Below are 18606 nucleotides of genomic sequence, written 5' to 3'. Positions count from 1 at the left end.
AGATGGGGGAATTCCCCCACCTCCCGTAATAGCAGGGAGAGGGTCTGGGAGAAGTGTGCAGGCTGCGTGCAGCCTGTCCGCTGCTCCCAGAGCTGGGGGGGGTGTCATATTTTTTTCCTTTACTTCCCCCTCTGAAAACTCAGTGCGCCCTATGGTCAGGTGTGCCCTATAGAGCGAAAAATATGGTACTTAATTCGTTCCGGAGGTCCGTTCCTAACCTGAAACCTCTGGCTAGGTTTCCCCAGCCGCTCTGGGCGGCTTCCGACATATACAAAAAACATAATAGAAACAGAAAGCTCCAAAGAAAAGCAGGTGGTCTCCTCAGGGCAATATTGGAAGGGGAACTCACTCGCCCCAATAGCTGTGGGTTCAGCCTAGGCAGCCAAAAGAACCCAGACCCCAATTTGTCAAACCGGGCGCCTTTATTAAAAGCATTGCAATGGTTGTCACTTCACCCCCACAGATACCCTTTAGGCAAAGAGGAAAGTGCCACTGCTTCGAGGTAAAAGACACAATATTGATGCCACAAGCATTCATAAACAGCAGATGTTCTGTCTCGCTCCAGCAAAGTTGCATAGCAACGGCCTTCGGCCTTCACTCCTTATCTTCTGTTCCCTCCAACCTCCTCCTGCTTACGTGCTACTTTGACCTTCTCTTTTGAAAACGCAAGCTTCCCATGCTGAACCCTTCCCACACATATTTCGATTTTCATTCTATACTTTCTAGAATCACTCCAAAAGTCTGAGTGGACTTATTCAGGCACACCCCAAGCTATTTTGTGGGGCGAGAATGAGTTAATCAGCTTTTATCCACTGCTCGTATTAAAATGTCCCATCTAAAGTTTTTTTGACATTGGCCGAAAACATTTCTCCCCTGCGTTGACAAATGAGAATCAGAGAATTGTAGAGTTGGAGGGGACCCCAAGAGGCATCTAGCTGAACCCTCTTGGCCATGCAGGAATCTCAGCTAAATTAGCCTGCTTTAATTTCTGCATTTTTCCCATTCCTGTCGGTTTGGACACCTCAATATTGTTTCTTTGCAATCTGTATAATGCTTTATTTCATACAATGTGTACAGTGGTACCTTGGTTCTCAAACTTAATCCGTTCCGGAAGTCCGTTCCAAAACCAAAGCGTTCCAAAACCAAGGCACGCTTTCCCATAGAAAGTAAAGCAAAATGGATTAACCTGTTCCAGACTTTTAAAAACAACCCCTAAACACTCAGAATAGAGCACGTTTGGCTTCCGAAAATAGTTCGCAAACCAGAACACTTACTTCCAGGTTTGAGGTGTTTGTGTTCCAGGTTGTTTGAGTACGAAGGCATTTTGAGAGCCAAGGTACCACTGTATACCTCTTGATGGTAAAAAAAAAAAGTGGTTTTGTAAAAACGATAAAATGATGAGTAAAAACAGCTATTTAAAGCATTCAAAAAGTAACCAGAATCATCAATAAGCTAATAACGGACGCAAACACATGTCAAATGTTGTACAGTGGTACCTCAGGTTACATACACTTCAGGTTACAGACGCTTCAGGTTACAGACTCCACTAACCCAGAAATAGTACCTCGGGTTAAGAACTTTGTGCAGCGGCAGCGGGAGGCCCCATTAGCTAAAGTGGTTCTTCAGGTTAAGAAAGGACCTCCGGAACGAATTACCGTATTTTTCGCTCTATAGGACGCACTTTTCCCCCTCCAAAAATGAAGGGGAAATGTTTGTGCGTCCTATGGAGCTAATGCAGGCTCCTTGGCTTCAGCGAAAGCAAAGCGCAGAGAGAGCGCTCCCTCCGCGCTCCGGAGGCCACGCGTTGCTTTCGCTGAAGCCTGGAGAGCGAGAGGGGTCAGTGCACACCGACCCCTCTCGCTCTCCAGGCTTCAGGGATAGCCGCCTGAAGCATTTGGAGTGCAGCGGTACCTCGCGCTGCACTCCAAAGGCTTCGGGGTTATCTGCGCAAAGCCTCCGCAGGGCAGCGGGGTGAAGGCACCCCACTGCCCTGCGGAGGCTTGAAAGGCTGTCCCCAAAGCCAGAACAGAGAGACGGAGTGCTGCGCAGCGTCTCGCTGTTCTAGCTTGGGGATGTCGGGGCTTTATGGGGAAACCCCGGGCTTCCCCCTTCAGCCCTGACACTGATTTGATTCAAAAAATTTTTTGCTTGTTTTCCTCCTCTAAAAACTAGGTGCCTCTTGTGGTCTGGTGTGTCTTATAGAGCAAAAAATACGGTAAGTTCTTAACCCGAGGTACCACTGTATTTTGTAAGTGTTATTGTCAGGTGGGTGGTTTGACTGGAGATGGGAAGCTGTTCTATGGTGGCATACATTTTTGCAGGGCTTTTTTCTATTAAAAAAAAAATTAAGGTAATCTCATTTTCCTACTCATATTGAAATACTGCCCCTCAATGAGGCCAGAAGTAGATTCACAAAATGTTTAGGGGTATACGTACCCCCAGGAAAAAGCACTGCGTTTTTGAACGAATCTTTGGCAACGGTCAACGCCCACCTTCTAATATGAAGGGATGTGGCTTAGAACGCTTAATCTGGGATGACTCATGCTGGAGAGCCTGGCAGTTCCAGGAAACAGTCGGTGCCTTGAAACCAAAAGCAAAACATCCTCCCTTTCTCCCTTCTCTTTCAGAGCGGAGCAGACATGGCGAGCGCGAGCCTGACCAAGCAGTTTGTGGATGAAACCTCCTGCCCCATCTGCATGGACTATTTCACGGACCCAGTGATTCTGGACTGCGGGCACAGCTTCTGCAAATCCTGCCTCGCCATGTGCTGGAAAGAAACCCAAAGGCCAGCATCTTGCCCCCAGTGCAGGCAAGTGGTCCAGAGAACCAGCCTCAGGCCGAACCGGCAGCTGGCCAACGTGGTCGAAATAGCCAAGCAGTTCAACTCTCAGTTGGAGACAACCGATTGCGAGAGACATGGGGAGCCCCTGGAGTTTTTCTGCAGGGTTTGTATAGCCTCCATCTGCAACGTCTGCAAGAGGTCGCAAGAGCACAGCGGACACGCCTTGGTTAATCTGGACCAGATTTCACAGCGGGTGAAGGTAGGAAATCTCCTTCAAGCATCAATTCTCAGAACTGTGTCTTAGGTTGCATGAGCGCTATACCTGGAAAGCCCATTTTCCCCTTCAAAGAATTCTGGGCATTGTAGCTAGTTCCTGAGAGTTGTAACCCTGCGTGGGGTAAACTATAGTGGCCAGAATTCTTTGAGGAGGGAGATGTGCTTCAGAGGTCTACCTTTAATCCTCACCATGCTATGATGTGTAGATGGTACCTAATGCCAAGCAAATTAGCCAAAATATACCATATTTTTCACTCTATAAGATGCACCAGACCACAAGACGCACCGTTTTTGGAGGAGTAAAACAAGAAAAAAAATATTCTGAATCTCAGGAGCCAGAACAGCAAGAGGGATCACTGTGCAGTGAAAGCAGCAATCCCTCTTGCTGTTCTGGCTTCTGGGATAGCTGCGCAGCCTGCATTCGCTCCAGAAGATGCACACACATTTCCCCTTACTTTTTAGGAGGGGAAAGTGAGTCTTATAGAGCAAAAAATACGGTATATAAATCAACGTCAGATCTTTGTTGGAAATGTAAAGAAGTAGATGTATTGTATAAATAAAAGTTTGTAGGGAGGTAAAAGGAAATTATATAAGAAATATGTAACTGGGCGGTATAAAGTAATGGATAGATAAAGTACAGTGAGATTAATTGGAAGTCAGTTTGAATTTCTTCTCTATAAGTTTTATAATTGTGTTCAATACCAGGAGTATATACGATGAGAATTATATTAATCTTCTTATATCTTATAGTGTGGTGGTTTGTTTGATCTTTCTGTTATTTGTTTGATTGACTGGATGCTTGTTTACCTGTATATACGTCTGTTTTTTCATAAATGTGTTTATTTTAAATTAATAAAGATACATTTTTTTTAAAAAAAGAAGAAGTAGAAGGCTCCTTTTACCACATGTGGTGGACGTGCAAAGTAGCTAAGGACTTTTGGGAGATTGATTTATAATGAGTTGGAAAAGATATTTAAGGTAGCTTTCCCAACAAGACCGGAAGTGTTGCGGTTTGTTTCCTAAGGTTAACTGGAGCAGCCTTTTCCATTTGCAGCTTCTGCTTAAAAGGTGGTAGCTGAGTCACCTCCAAAGTGCATATTTGTCCTTTAGCATGAGAAAAGTTGAGCTACAACACACTTCACCCCTGAGAATAAGGCCGGGGCAAAAGGTTATCGCAGTGATGGAGAAACTTGGCCCTCCAGCTGTTTTGGGACTACAACTCCCAACATCCCTAGCTAACAGGACCAGTGGTCAGGGATGGTGGGAACTGTAGTCCCCAAACAGCTGGAGGGCCGAATTTCACCATCACTGGTTAGCGGTTTCCAAAGATGGATTTGTTACCAGTAGGAAGCGGTATCGTTGATTTTGCGGCTTAATTCTATGTTTTGATATTGTAAAGTGCCCTGTGATCTTTAAATCTTCAGGCGGAGCGTATCGTTTAAATTTAACACAGTGGTATCTGAGGTTACATACGCTTCAGGTAACATACGCTTCAGGTTACAGACTCCGCTAACCCAGAAATAGTGCTTCAGGTTAAGAACTTTGCTTCAGGATAAGAACAGAAATCATGCTCCAGCGGCGTGGCGGCAGCAGGTGGCCCCATTAGCTAAAGTGGTGCTTCAGGTTAAGAACAGTTTCAGATTAAGTACGGACCTCCGGAACGAATTAAGTACTTAACCTGAGGTACCACTGTAGATGTAATAATTAATTGCCAGTGGATTATGTAGTGCGGAGCCTACTAATAGATCTTTGGTGATGGAAGGAATCGGGAGGAAGGATTCCACTTATAAATGGAATTATTAAATAAGATATCCGCAAGGATTTCTGACTCTGAATTGTTTCACAATGGCGCCACCTGCACATTTGGAGCACTATGCGTTTAATACCGTTTCAACAGCCATGGCTGTTCTGGGGCCTGGAGCTTGTAAAAAGTGCTGAGCGTTTTTAGGAGACTCGCTCTTCTCCTCACAGCTACAGTTCTCAAAATTCCCAGGGAAGAGGGATTGGTTGTTAAACTAGGGTTCTCATATTTCAAAAAAGTGAAAATCTGGACACAAAGGTGTTGAGGTGTGGGGTTTTTTTTGGCAAAATCTCCAAAAATATTTTAAAGGAATTTTCCCCTCAGGCATTTTAGACGTCTGGAATTGTACCGAAAGTGAAAATCTGGAATTGTTCGAAAGTGAAAATCTGGACACAAAGTGTTGAGGTGTGGGTTTTTTTGGTAAAATCTCCAAAAATATTTTAAAGGAATTTTCCCCTCAGGCATTTTAGACGTCTGGAATTGTACCTATGAGAGGCGAATGAGGGGCTCTCTAAACAGCTCTCAGCACCCTAAACAAACTACAGCTCCAATATTTTTTTTTGGGGGGGGGGCGGGAAGCCATGACTGTTTAAAGTGGTATGGCAGTACTTTAAATGGGGATAATGACAACCACAAAAAGACCCTTTCTTTCTCTCTCTCCACACACCCATCAAACTTCTGAAATGAGGAAGCTTGTGGGGCAAAACTGGGTTCTTGAAAAGTGTGGTTTAAAAAAAAAAAAGACTAATAGCATGTACACATACCCCACAAATGAATAAAAATGAATGCTCAGTAAAGACTGGACATAAGGCACTTCCAAATGACTTGTTTATTGAGCATTAATTCTGATTTGTTTGTAGGGAGGTTAGAGGGCGGAGGCTATTTGATTAGCGTTAATTCCGGTTTATTTCTGGGGAAATTCGATGACTTTTATCCCATGCTTTCCAGTGCATTTCCTTGTCACTCTCCTTATTGCAAAAATAAAAATAAATCCAATATTTTGTGGGGGGAATTGTGTCTGGGCATCAAACTGGCTGATTTCTCACAGCTCAAAAAGCCTCATTTTGTTTTCCACAGCAAGGAATCCAGACTCGGGTGCAGTTTCTGGTGCAAGAGAGACAAGTGGTTAGGGAATGGAAACTGGCTGAAGAAGAGAGGATCAAGGCATTTCCGGTAGGTCTTTGCTGTTACAGTATAGTTCTCACATTGGGGATGAGTCCTGGCTGGCCAACAGTTCTGTCATCCTGGATATGTATGCCGGCAGATGTATCAGGCTGTGTTCACGTTTGTTTGTTTTTAATGATTTTTATTAAATTTCCAGGGACGCGGGTGGCGCTGTGGGTTAAACCATAGAGCCTAGGACTTGCCGATCAGAAGGTCGGCGGTTCGAATCCCTGCGACGGGGTGAGCTCCCGTTGCCCGGTCCCTGCTCCTGCCAACCTAGCAGTTCGAAAGCACATCAAAGTGCAAGTAGATAAATAGGTACCACTCCGGTGGGAAGGTAAACGGCGTTTCCATGCACTGCTCTGGTTCACCAGAAGCGGCTTAGTCATGCTGGTCACATGACCTGGAAGCTGTACGCCGGCTCTCTCGGCCAATAAAGCAAGATGAGCGCCACAACCCTAGAGTCGGTCACGACTGGACCTAATGGTCAGGGGTTCCTTTACCTTTACTATTAAGTTTCTAGCAAATATAACACCTATTACAACAGAAACTGAAGAGACAAAATTAATAATATAAACAAAAAAGATAATAAGAAAAATAAAAACACATATTAACACACACACCCAAACCGCACAAATTAATTGACCATTTAAACTTCTAGCGTCATTAACATCATTTCAACTCCGTCTGAGCCCTCCCTTCTGAATTTCCTTGTACTGTATTTAAATGTAGCAGTTTTCCAACATCATTATTAAAACACAATATTCCAATTAAATTCTAATTTGTTAACTTTTCTTAAAGTTCAGATCTCAGTTATTTTACAACTCTTACTCTCTAATTTCTTAGTTTCTAATTTTTCTTTCTTAGTTTCTAATTTTTAATATTACAATATTTGTTCAAATAGTCTCTAAATTTCTTCCACTCTTCTTGATGTTCCTCTTCTTTCTGGTCGTGGATTCTTCCAGTAAGGTCAGCCAGCTCCATATATTCCATCATTTTCATCTGCCATTCTTCCACAGTTGGTAATTCTTGTGTTTTCCATTTCTGAGCTATAAGAATTCGAGCAGCGGTTGTGGCATACAAAAATAACTTTACATCTTTATTGGGCATTTCAGAACCTATTATCCCAAGGAGAAAGGCCTCTGGTTGTGTTCACATTTCTGCCTTAGAGCTCAGCAAAGTTGCTGTGCATCCCCCGTCAGGGAAAAAACAACACATCTGTGCTGTGTGCTCATTTGCAACTGGCTCAGTGTGCTCCTGTGTTAATACGAAGAGCCCTGAACATCTTGCGTCCAGGATACCTTAAAGCAGGGCCGGCCTAGGACATTTTGCCAGCCCTGCCACCAAGACCACCTGAGCCCTTCTAATCAAAGACGGGGATAACATGAGGGAGCAATGTTATGGCAGGCAGCCTTTGCAGGGCTGGATTAAGACCTTTGGAGTCACTTTAAAAAATTTGGTGCTCCCATATATATCTAATTCAAAATATAAACATGTGAACCGAGTGGCCATTTTTACCAGTTACCTGATTCTAACTTTGTTGCATTCCCAAGATTAACGTATATCATTAATCTCTAATATTGCTATTTATCTATTTATTTAGTGTATTGTGTGTACAGTGGTACCTCGGACGTTGAACAGAATCCATTCTGGAAGTCCGTTCGACTTCCAAAACATTCGGGAACCAAGGCACGGCTTCCGATTGGGTGCAGCGGAAGCTGCGTCAGACGTTCGGGTTCCAAAGAACGTTCGCAAACCGGAACAGTCATTTCCGGTTTTGCGGCGTTCGGCAGCCAAAGCGTTCGACTCGCAATGCGTTCGGTAGCCGAGGTACGACTGTATGTAAATTTTTTTCATTTATTGTGAGAGCTTTTCCCTCCAGCTTGTACCATAAGCTCCATGGTAAATCTGGCAACGGAAAAAATTCTGCAGGCAGTCCCCCTTCCAAAGTCAGTACAGTGGTACCTCGAGTTAAATACGCTTCAGGTTACAGACGCTTCAGGTTACAGACTCCGCTAACCCAGAAATAGTACCTCGGGTTAAGAACTTTGCTTCAGGATGAGAACAGAAATCGTGCTCCGGCAGCAGTGGGAGGCCCCATTAGCTAAAGTGGTGCTTCAGGTTAAGAACAGTTTCAGGTTAAGAATGGACCCCCAGAACGAATTAAGTACTTAACCTGAGGTACCACTGTACCACAAACAAAAAAAAAGGTTCATTCTTAAGAATCCTGTGGAAATTTACTGCACTGTGGTACGTTAAAGAAGCATTATGTATAGAATTCTTTTGCAGTATCTGTTGCAGGCCTGTAGCTATGCTCCCTTGAACGGCACTCAGCTTCCACCTCTACTCCCTCCCCAATTTCTGTTTCCCCTTCAGGCGGAGCTAGCGGAGGAGAAGAACAAGATCACAGGCGCTTTTGAGCAAATGCACACCTTCCTGCACGAGCTGCAGCGCTTTTGGCTGAATGAGCTGGAGGATCTGGAGAAAGAGATGAAGAAAAAAAAGGAAAGTAATATCTTCAAGCTCTCACAGGATATCGCCTTTCTCAGTAGCCACATCACAGACATGGAAAAGAAGCGCCAGCTGCCACCTATGGCGTTCCTGCAGGTGAGACAGTGAAACATAAAGGCAGCTCCCTGATCCCAGGAGTACGGGTCCCTGGTGAAATATACTCAGAGTCAAGGGTGGATTTCATGCTCTTTATTCAGCTCATAGTGGTGAGGAGGAATGAAAGTTTCCCCAAAGTATCTGCTTTATATACATTATTTACACAATGGGCTGCACGTGATTGGCTAATTCTGGGATTCTCCTGTAGGCCAATCAGGTTGTGGATTCACTTCCATCTGGAGCTGGATTGGGTGGCTCCTGCAGACCAATCATACTGCAGCATTGTTCTAGGACCAATCAGACTGCTGCATTCTGAATCCTATTGTTCTAGGACCAATCAGACTGCTGCATTTTGGATCCTCTTGTTCTAGGACCAATCAGACTGCTGCATTTGGATCCTATTCAACTCAGTACATAACACCTGGGGAGGACACTTATTATCCATTTGTTGCACAAAGGAGTAGCTTTTTCTTAGCGTGGAACCATGCATGCTCATCCTCAACATGCTGGTTTCAGTCCTGGTTGCTTCTAGAACCTTCCATCCCCCAAAGTGGGTGTGGTTACTTGATACACATTTGAAGATGCTCTTCTTGATTAGATTTCTCCTGACTTTTCCTCCTTGCCCCATATCCCAGGTGAACAAAGAAGGAATTGTGGGCTGAAATCTTGGCGTACACCCAGCCACAGTGACATTGGGCAGGTCCCAGCCCCCATTGCTGGGGCTGCCTCCGTCCATTTTCAAATGGAGGGGGGCGGGTAACGCAGAATTGATCTGCGTTAAGCTTTTATTTTGAGAACAAAACTGATGTGTGAAAAAGGTCCAGGTTGTGTATGGACTACTTGATAGAAGAAAATACAGTCTCTGTGTCCATTGAATGTATAATGTTTCCGTGCGCCCTGGCTTCCGTTATGGTGTCCCATTGCGCCAGAAGCGGTTTAGTCATGCTGGCCACATGACCCAGAAAGCTGTCTGAGGACAAACGCCGGCTCCTTCAGCCTCAAAGCGAGATGAGCACCGCAACCCCATAGTCGCCTTTGACTGGACTTAACCGTACTGGGGTCCTTTGTGGTTGCTTAGTTGTTTAGTCCTGTACGACTCTTCGTGACCCCATGGACCAGAGCACACCAGGCACTCCTGTCTTCCATTGCCTCCTGCAGTTTGGTCAAACTCATGCTGATAGCTTCAAGAACACTGCCCAACCATCTAGTCCTCTGTCGTCCCCTTCTCATTGTGCCCTCAATCTTTCCCAACATCAGGGTCTTTTCCAGGGAGTCTTCTCTTCTCATGAGGTGGCCAAGGTATTGGAGCCTCAGCTTCAGGATCTGTCCTTCCAGTGAGCACTCAGGGCTGATTTCCTTCAGAATGGAGAGGTTTGATCTTCTTGCAGTCCATGGGACTCTCAAGAGTCTCCTCCAGCACCATAATTCAAAAGCATCAAGGTAAAGGGTAAAGGTGTCCTTTACCTTTTTATAATATTGTGTGCATGGAGCCTTCCAAGAAAAGTAATATCCAATACAGTCATACCTCGAGTTGAATGTGCTTTGGGTCGAGCGCGTTCGAGTTGCATTCCGCCGCAAGCCGGAGGTAACGGAGCGCGTTACTTCTGGGTTTCACTGCTCGTGCATGCGCAGACGCTCAAAATGACGCCACGCGCATGCACACGCACAGACGCGCCGTTGCATCTTACGTTCCGTTTGGGATGCGAATGGGGCTCCGGAACGGATCCCGTTCGCATCCCGAGGTACCACTGTCGAGCAAAATGCCCTGTTTGTGTTCTGCCTGTGCAGCTGAGACCCATTTCTCTCATTCTCTCTTTCAGGGCCTTGGGACTTGGGTGATCAGGTACGTGGCTCTTTCTCAGTCTCCTTCCCATCCTTTTCCAGTGGCCGGTCGCCCACACTGGGTGCTGTTGTTGCTGCTGCTGCTGTTTAAACCATCTCTTAGGCTGACCCACCTTCCTTACAGGTTTGTGCGGTGGAAAAGAAAGCGGACAGTGCTGGAAATCTCTACAGGCATGGAAGAGAGACTCCAAAGTTACACTCAGAAAAATTCGTTTCTGAAGGATACCCTGGAGAAATGCAAAGGTATTCTTTGGGGTCGGGGGGTCAGTTCATGGAATGAGGAAGGACGCTGTTTGTCAGGCAGTTCCGCATCTCTGTTGGTTGCTGCGAAAGTCAGAATTTTGCTAAAGAGGAGCTGGAATGATCCAGCGGGTCTCGAATCACATTTTCCGCATTCCATCCGCTTCCTAGAATTCCTTTGATGCAAAGGAATCCTCCTTGCCTGTGCGCACACTTAGCCATTTGTAGCACAAAAATGCAGTTGATCTCAGTCTGGAATTTTTTCCTGCTCGTCCTCAACATGCTGTTTTCAACCTACCGTATTTTTCGCCCCATAAGACGCACCGGCCCATAAGACGCACCTAGATTTTTTGGGGGGAAATAAAGGAAAAAAATTTTATTTCCCCCCCAGGTGCGCTGCGCTACACCAGGAGCTTGGGGCGTGCGGAGCTCAGCGCGCCCCAAGCTTCTGCGTGCTGGCAAGGTCTCCGCTAGCGTGGGAGAGCCGGGCGCCTCTCCCAGGGCTAGCGGACCCCTGCGCTAATCCAGAAGCTTGGGGCAAGCTGAGGTCAGCGCGCCCCAAGCTTCTGCGTGCCGGCAAGCAGTCCGCTAGCCCTGGGAGAGCCGCGGGGCTCTCCCAGGGCTAGCGGATCGCTGCGCTATACCAGGAGCGCGCACCTAGAAGCTAGCAGTCCGCTGCCGCCCCAAGCCTCGCGCACCCGGCAGGAGGTCCCACCGGGTGCGCGAGGCTTGGGGCGGCAGCGGACTGCTTGCGCGCACCTAGAAGCTAGCAGTCCGCTGCCGCCCCAAGCCTCGCGCACCCGGCAGGAGGTCCCACCGGGTGCGCGAGGCTTGGGGCGGCAGCGGACTGCTTGCGCGCACCTAGAAGCTAGCGCACCCGGCAGGAGGTCCCACCGGGTGCGCGAGGCTTGGGGCGGCAGCGGACTGCTTGCGCGCACCTAGAAGCTAGCGCACCCGGCAGGAGGTCCCACCGGGTGCGCGAGGCTTGGGGCGGCAGCGGACTGCTTGCGCGCACCTAGAAGCTTGGGGCGTGCTGAGCGCCCCAAGCTTCTAGGTGCGCGCAAGCAGTCCGCTGCCGCCCCAAGCCTCGCGCACCCGGTGGGACCTCCTGCCGGGCGCGCGAGGCTTGCAGGCATTCGCCCCATAAGACGCACCCCGATTTCCTCTTCATTTTTGGAGAGGAAAAAGTGCGTCTTATGGGGCGAAAAATACGGTAGGTGGATTCTAGATCCTGCCATCCCTAATGGGGCATGTGGTTACCCTATAGTTGTTTGAAAACCCTTCCCTTGAATAGGTTATCCATGCCTTTCCCTCCCTGAACATGACCCAGCTGAGCGAAGAAGCAGGGAAGTGGTGTTTGTGATCTTGGTATATACATGGCAAGGTCACGCAGAATCCATCTGCGATTATATTTTTCCTCCCCATGCCAGGGATACTCTGAAAAGAAGAGGGGATGAGAAAACCTGGGATTGAGGAAGGCGAAAGTGTGGGGAGGTGGTGATTTAGAGGGGACCCATCATATGGGTAACAGAGAATTGACGGAACCTTACAGCCCACATTAAACAACAGTATGGACGAGCCCTTAGAAGATGGAGAGAAAACTAGAAATAGTTTTCTTTGCTTGTCATTGACTCTGGCGCCATCTAAAGTTTGCCTTTATGCCTGCCTACTCCCCATTCCCAATGGCCGCCATCCACTGCTCATCTATGAGCAGAACGTGTGACAATTTTATTCACAGTTGTTGTTTTTCTTTTTAGGCGATACATATCCTTGTTTTCCGTCCACGAGTAATTGGCCACCTGACCCATCTTCCGTCCCCCCAATTATATCCACGATAGGCCTCATTAACCAAGAATTTAGTATGAGGGTGGGGCTTGGGGGGCAGGGACGGTTAACAAATTATATACTTGATGGACTTTTGACCACGTTTTTTAATTTGTCCCTCTTTCTTCTGTGTAACAGAGCTGCTGATGCAGGCACCGAACAAAGGTAAACTATCTGTAAGGAATGGAAGAAAAGAAAATGTTCACCAGTGACAATCCCTCGTTCAAGTATTTCAACTGGTTGCCTTCATTTTTCTTTTATTTAGTTTGTTAAATTTAGATACCCAATCTTCATCAGAAGATCTCAGGGCCTTAGGCGGGTGGCTTCTTGCAACACTCTTCTTGAAAAGTCAATTTATTTCCTTTCATGGTTCCAGTAGTAGATAGGTAGCCGTGTTGGTCTGCCATAGTCAAAATAAAAAATTCCTTCCAGTAGCACCTTAAAGACCAACTAAGTTAGTTCTTGGTATGAGCTTTCGTGTGCATGCACACTTCTTCAGATACACTGAAATAGAAGTTGCCAGATCCTTCTATATAGTGAGAAGGTGGGGAGGGGTGTTACTCAGAAGGATGGTGGGAATGGGAGATAGGCAGATAGCTGGGAGAGCCTGTTGACGACTCTTAACGACTGTAATAGGTCTTACAGGAAAAGGCAAGGGGTGGGAAGGTGAGAAATGGTTTAGTTATGTATAGTGAGATAAGAATCCAATGTCTTTGTTAAGCCCAGGTCTTTTCATGGTTTTAAGTTTGGTAATGAGTTGTAATTCAGCAGCTTCTCTTTCCAGTCTATTTCTGAAATTCCTTTGTAGTAAAACAGCTACTTTGAGATCTTGTATAGAATGCCCTGGGAGATTGAAGTGTTCTCCTACTGGTTTCTCTGTTCTGTGATTCTTGATGTCAGATTTATGTCCGTTTATTCTTTGGCGTAAGGTTTGGCCTGTTTGTCCAATATAGAGAGCTGAAGGACACTGTTGGCATTTGATGGCATACACAATGTTAGACGATGAGCAATTAAATAGTCCCGAGATGGTATGTGTGATGTTGTTGGGGCCAGTAATGGTGTTGTCCGGGTGTATGTGGCAGCAAAGTTGGCATCTGGGTTTATTGCAGGCTCTGGTGCCAGTGTCTGTGTTAAGTCTGGTTGTAGTATTATTGTGGGTTAGGAGTTGTTTAAGATTGGGTGGCTGTCTGTAGGCAATGAAAGGTCTTCCTCCCAGAGCTTGAGAAAGAGAACTGTCATTGTCCAGGAGAGGTTGTAGACCTCTGATGATGCGTTGTACTGTTTTAACTTGGGAGCTGTATGTGATGACTAGAGGTGTTCTGTTATTTTCTTTTTTGGGTCTGTCTTGCAGCAAGTTCTCTCTGGGTATCAGTCTGGCTCTGTTGATCTGTTGTCTAACTTCATCTGCTGGGTATTTTAGTTCTGAGAAGGTTTGCTGTAGATCCCTTAGGTGAGAGTCTCTGTCTGTAGAATTGGAACAGATGCGGCTGTAACGTAGTGCCTGGCTATATACAATGGACTGTTTGGTATGTTTGGGATGGTAGCTAGAGGCATGTAGATATGTTTGTCGGTCAGTTGGTTTGCAGTATAAGGTGGTGTCTATGCGCCCATCCTGTATTTTTATAGTAGTGTCCAAAAAATGTATTTCTTGCATAGATTGATTCATTGTAAGGTTGATTGTGGGGTGAAAATCATTAAATTTCTGGTGAAAGGTGTCCAGGGTCTGTTGACCATGTGTCCAGATGATAAAAATATCATCAATGTATCGCAGGTACAAGAGAGGTTTGAGTGGGTAGGAGTTCAGGAAACGTTGTTCTAAATCTGCCATGAAGATGTTGGCATACTGTGGGGCCATGCGGGTGCCCATTGCTGTGCCGCTGATCTGAAGAAACAGGTCATCACCGAATTTGAAGTTGTTGTGGGTAAGGACAAATTGGCAGAGTTTGGTGGCAAGGTCCGCTGTGGTTTTATCTGATATGGTGTTCCTTATGGCTTGTAAACCATCGTTGTGTGGGATGTTGGTGTACAGAGATTCCACATCCATAGTAGCTAGTATATTTCCTTTCATGTGAACAGAAATTGGGCACATCAATAAGAGGACAACTAAGATGCTTGATGGCAGAGATTCCACATGTGGTATAGTCAGTGCCTGCTTAATCCAGAATGGGGCAGCTAGACTGGTGACTAGGAGCAGCTGCTGAGACCATATAACACCAGTCCTGAAAGACCTACATTGGCTCCCAGTACATTTCTGAGCACAATTCAAAGTGTTGGCCTTTAAAGCCCTAAACGGCCTTGGCCCAGTACACCTGAAGGAGCATCTCCACCCCCATCGTCCAGCCCAGACACAGAGGTCCAGCTCTGAGGGCCTTCTGGTGGTTCCCTCACTGAGAGAAGTGAGGTTACAGGTGACCAGGCAGAGAGCCTTCTCGGTGGTGGCACCCGCCCTGTGGAACGCCCTCCCCTCAGATGTCAAGGAAATAAACAACTACCAGACTTTTAGAAGACATCTGAAGGCAGCCCTGTTTAGGGAAGTTTTTAATGTTTGATGTTTTGTTGTGCTTTTAGCATTCTGTTGGGAGCTGCCCAGAGTGGCTGGGGAAACCCAGCTGGATGGGCAGGGTAATTAATAATAATAATAATAATAATAATAATAATAATAATAATTTAGGAATGTGGGACTTCCAAAATATCCATATGTGAGTGGGGGTCCACAGTGCCTCTCTGTCCTCATCCTGCCTGTAATTGAAGGAGTGGTCCTTTCCACTCTTTGCTGGGCCCCAGAAACAGGCCTGGAGTGTTTTCGAGTCTCTCTCCAGTAGTGAGACTGAGCCTTCACCTGGCATCATCAACCACCCAACCTCCTTTGTCATATCCTCCTCCTCCTCTTCTTCTTCTTCTTCGCAGTGAGCATCACTCTGGATCCAGGAACCGCCCACTCCTTTCTTGTTGTAACCGAGGACCTGAAGAGTTTGAGAAGAAGAAGGGAAATGCAGGACGTTGAGGACAACCCTGGGAGATTCGACAACATGCTCTACGCGCTGGGCCATGCAAAATTCACCTCAGGAAGATATTGGTGGGAGGTGGAGGTGGAAGAGGAGAAGGAGGAAAGGGAACGGGCCAACTGGGCCATAGGGGTTGCAAAAGAGTCTGTCAGGCGCAAAGGCTTTGTCCGCTTAAGTCCTTCTGAGGGGATCTGGGTCATTGGCAAGGGAAAGGATGAGTCAGCCTCATCTGATCCCTTCTGGGCTTCAACCCTCCCTGAGCGGACCCCTTTGATCTTGAGCTATGAGCCCAGGAAGATCCGGGTGTCCCTAGACTATGATCAGGGCTGTGTGGAATTCTATAATGCCCACACCGACGACTTGATTTTCAATTTCCAACAAGCCTCATTCTCTGAGGAGAAGGTCCAGCCCTTTTTCCATGTTTGGTGGGGAGCTGGTCTGAAGTGTTGAGTCCTGAGGACGAGCCTCACCGCCCTCTGCTCTACCACCCCCACCCTGAGAGGAGGTGACAGCCTAGCAGTGTTATGAATTTGTGGGTGCCAGACACCCTAAATTTCTGGATCCAGTAAATGTTAGAATTTAATCTGTATGTGGAGTGTCAGAAGTGGATGCCAAACAGTAGGTTTAGCAAGCATTAAAATATAAGCCAGGCCAGCTCCCCCATGTCAGGAAAGTGCCTGGGAGACGAGCCATGACACCCACACCAGCTCTACCACCCCCACCCTGAGAGAAGGTGACAGCCCTTCTCCAAGATTTGGTGTTTAATATCAAGGTCTATCAAAAAGACCGGCAGAGAGGAACTGAGAGACCATTAAGAGCCTCGGATGTGAGATCTCCAGGCTGATAGTAGATTAAGACTGATGGACATTGCTGGGGGCTGAAACCGGGAAAGGGGGGGTGGAGTTTGGGAATCTAAAGGGTCCATAATTACAATTTATTTCGTTTTTTATTTTGTTTGTTATTGTTATGTAAATTGGGAAATTCGTGGAAGGGAATCTTGGTCGACCTTAGAAAAAATGTTTTAAGAATAAGAAGTGATGTATAAGTTCGATGTTTAAGTTTGGACAAGGTAAAACTGGATTCTCTTCTTTTTTTTTAATGAACTAAACTAAATGAAAATAAGGTTATCAAAAACAAATTGAAGGAAGGGCTGAGAAACATAGCAAAATTAATGAATGGTAGAATGATGACGGTTTAGAAGCTAAGTGGTTTATAGCAGTAATGTTTAAGTTAAAAGAAAAGAAAGGTTTAAAACTAAATGAAATTAAGGGAGAGGATTTGCTGAATAAATAATTTGAAATTAGAATACAGAAAGGGGAGGTAGGAGGAGGTCAGCGAAGTAAGGTATAAGAAAATAAGGGATTGAAATTATACTTGGTTTTTTGTGTGTCTGTGTTTTGTTTGTTTTCTTTATATAATTTCTGAAACTTCAATAAATATCTATTAAAAAAAACAATGAGAGGAGGTGACAGCCTAGCATTTTCTCTGCAGTGTTAAGAGTTTGTGGGGTGCCAGGCACCCTAAATTTCTGGATCCAGTAAATGTTAGAATTTAATCTGTGTGTGGTGTGTTAGAACTGGATGCCAGACAGTAGGTTTATCAAGCATTAAAATATAAACCAGGCCAGCTCCCCCATGTCAGGAAAGTGCCTGGGAGACGAGCCATAGCTCCCACAACATTATTTTTCCACCTTATTTTGTACAACTTTATTTTGTGCAACTGAAAAACTTTAAAATGTTAATAATAATAAAAACTACATGGTGGAAGGAAGAAAAGAAGGAAGGAATGGGCCATTAAGAAAAGTCAAGGAGAATGGGATTCTGGACCAGATAGCTGTTGGGTGGGGCCCCTCCTGCAGTTCTGAGTTGGTTCAGAAAACAAAGCAGAGTTTGAAAGGAGAGTCTTTAGAATTGGTGACCTGGGGGGAAGAGGTTGCAGTCTGGTAAAGGCGGCAAGCTGGGGAGAGGGTCAGAGCACAACGGTTGATGTTATTTTCTATGGAAGAGTTTGTTTTTTGATAAATAAAAAAATGAAAAAAAACCTACAAACTTTTGCAATCCTATTTCATGTTCTTCACACACACATTCCTATGAGGTCAATAAAGGTAAAGGGACCCCTGACCATTAGGTCCAGTCGTGGCCGACTCTGGGATTGCGGCTTCTGGCGAATCAGAGCAGCGCACGGAAACACTATTTACCTTCCTGCTGGAGCGGTACCTAGTTATCTACTTGCACTTTGACGTGCTTTCAAACTGCTAGGTTGGCAGGAGCAGGGACTGAGCAACAGGCGCTCACCCCGTTGCGGGGATTCAAACCGCCAACCTTCTGATCAGCAAGTCCTAGGCTCTGTGGTTTAACCCACAGCGTTGCTTTCGCTGAAGCCACCTGAAGCCCCCGGAGCGCAGGGAACTCCCGCTGCGCTCCGGGGGCTTCAGGCAGCTATCCGCAAGCCTTCGGAGTGCAGCAGGCGTTCCCGCCGTACTCCAAAGGCTTGCGGATGGCCGTCTGAAGCCTGGAGAGCAAGACGGGTCAGTGCACACCGATCAGTCTTGCTCTCCAGGCTTCGCTTCATTGGAGAGACGCTGCACAGTTTTCCCTCTCTGCGCAGCGCCCCTTCAGCGAAGCGGGAAGAGAAATGGAAGGGGCTCTGTTTCTCCTGCCGCTTCGCTGAAGGGGCACTGCGCAGAGAGGGGGAGAGTTCCACCCCCACCCCCCGTTCTCCCCCTCCTATGGTCCGGTGCGTCCTATAGAGCGAAAAATACAGTATATCCTGCCTTTCCTGCAAAAGGAGCCCCGGCCAACTTAGGCAGAAGGCAGCATTCTTTGGAGAGGCCTGGGACCCCATCCTGACCTCTTTCACTAGAACTTTCTTAGGTCCAAGCTTGAGAGTTTCCATGGCCCCACCAAGAATCCTGGGAACTATAGTTTCCCCCTGGAAAAGGATGCCATTTGTGGGATCCTCAACAAACTACAGTTCCCAGTATTCTTTTTTGGGGGAGAAAGATGTGCATTGAATATGCTATAATTGTATAGCACGGATCCACCCTAAAAACTTTTATTCATGCT

At 46.4% G+C, this 18606-nt stretch overlaps 1 protein-coding gene across 4 annotated transcripts; it reads left to right on the top strand.

The window, feature by feature from the left end:
* Nucleotides 1–233: 233 nt before the first annotated feature.
* LOC310701572 (zinc finger protein RFP-like) lies at nt 234–17589 on the top strand. 4 transcript variants are annotated; one of them, XM_083492690.1, is made up of 9 exons: nt 234–312; nt 2628–3041; nt 5937–6032; nt 8400–8630; nt 10451–10473; nt 10597–10715; nt 12675–12701; nt 15444–16274; nt 17007–17589. In XM_083492690.1, the coding sequence occupies exons 2-8, from the start codon at nt 2640–2642 to the stop codon at nt 15989–15991; spliced, it is 1446 nt and encodes a 481-aa protein (XP_083348816.1). In that variant the 5' UTR covers nt 234–312; nt 2628–2639; the 3' UTR covers nt 15992–16274; nt 17007–17589. The 4 variants fall into 4 exon arrangements, with proteins under 4 accessions (XP_083348816.1, XP_083348814.1, XP_083348815.1 ...); XM_083492688.1 differs by lacking the exon at nt 234–312 and adding an exon at nt 427–502 and having other exon boundaries at nt 15444–16046; XM_083492689.1 differs by lacking the exon at nt 234–312 and adding an exon at nt 427–502 and having other exon boundaries at nt 15444–16214; nt 17188–17589.
* Nucleotides 17590–18606: the final 1017 nt, after the last annotated feature.

The sequence above is a fragment of the Podarcis liolepis genome, assembly GCF_965112155.1.
Source record: "Podarcis liolepis genome assembly, chromosome: 2".
Lineage (NCBI taxonomy): Eukaryota > Metazoa > Chordata > Lepidosauria > Squamata > Lacertidae > Podarcis > Podarcis liolepis.
This window is presented reverse-complemented; position numbering and strand designations above follow the sequence as displayed.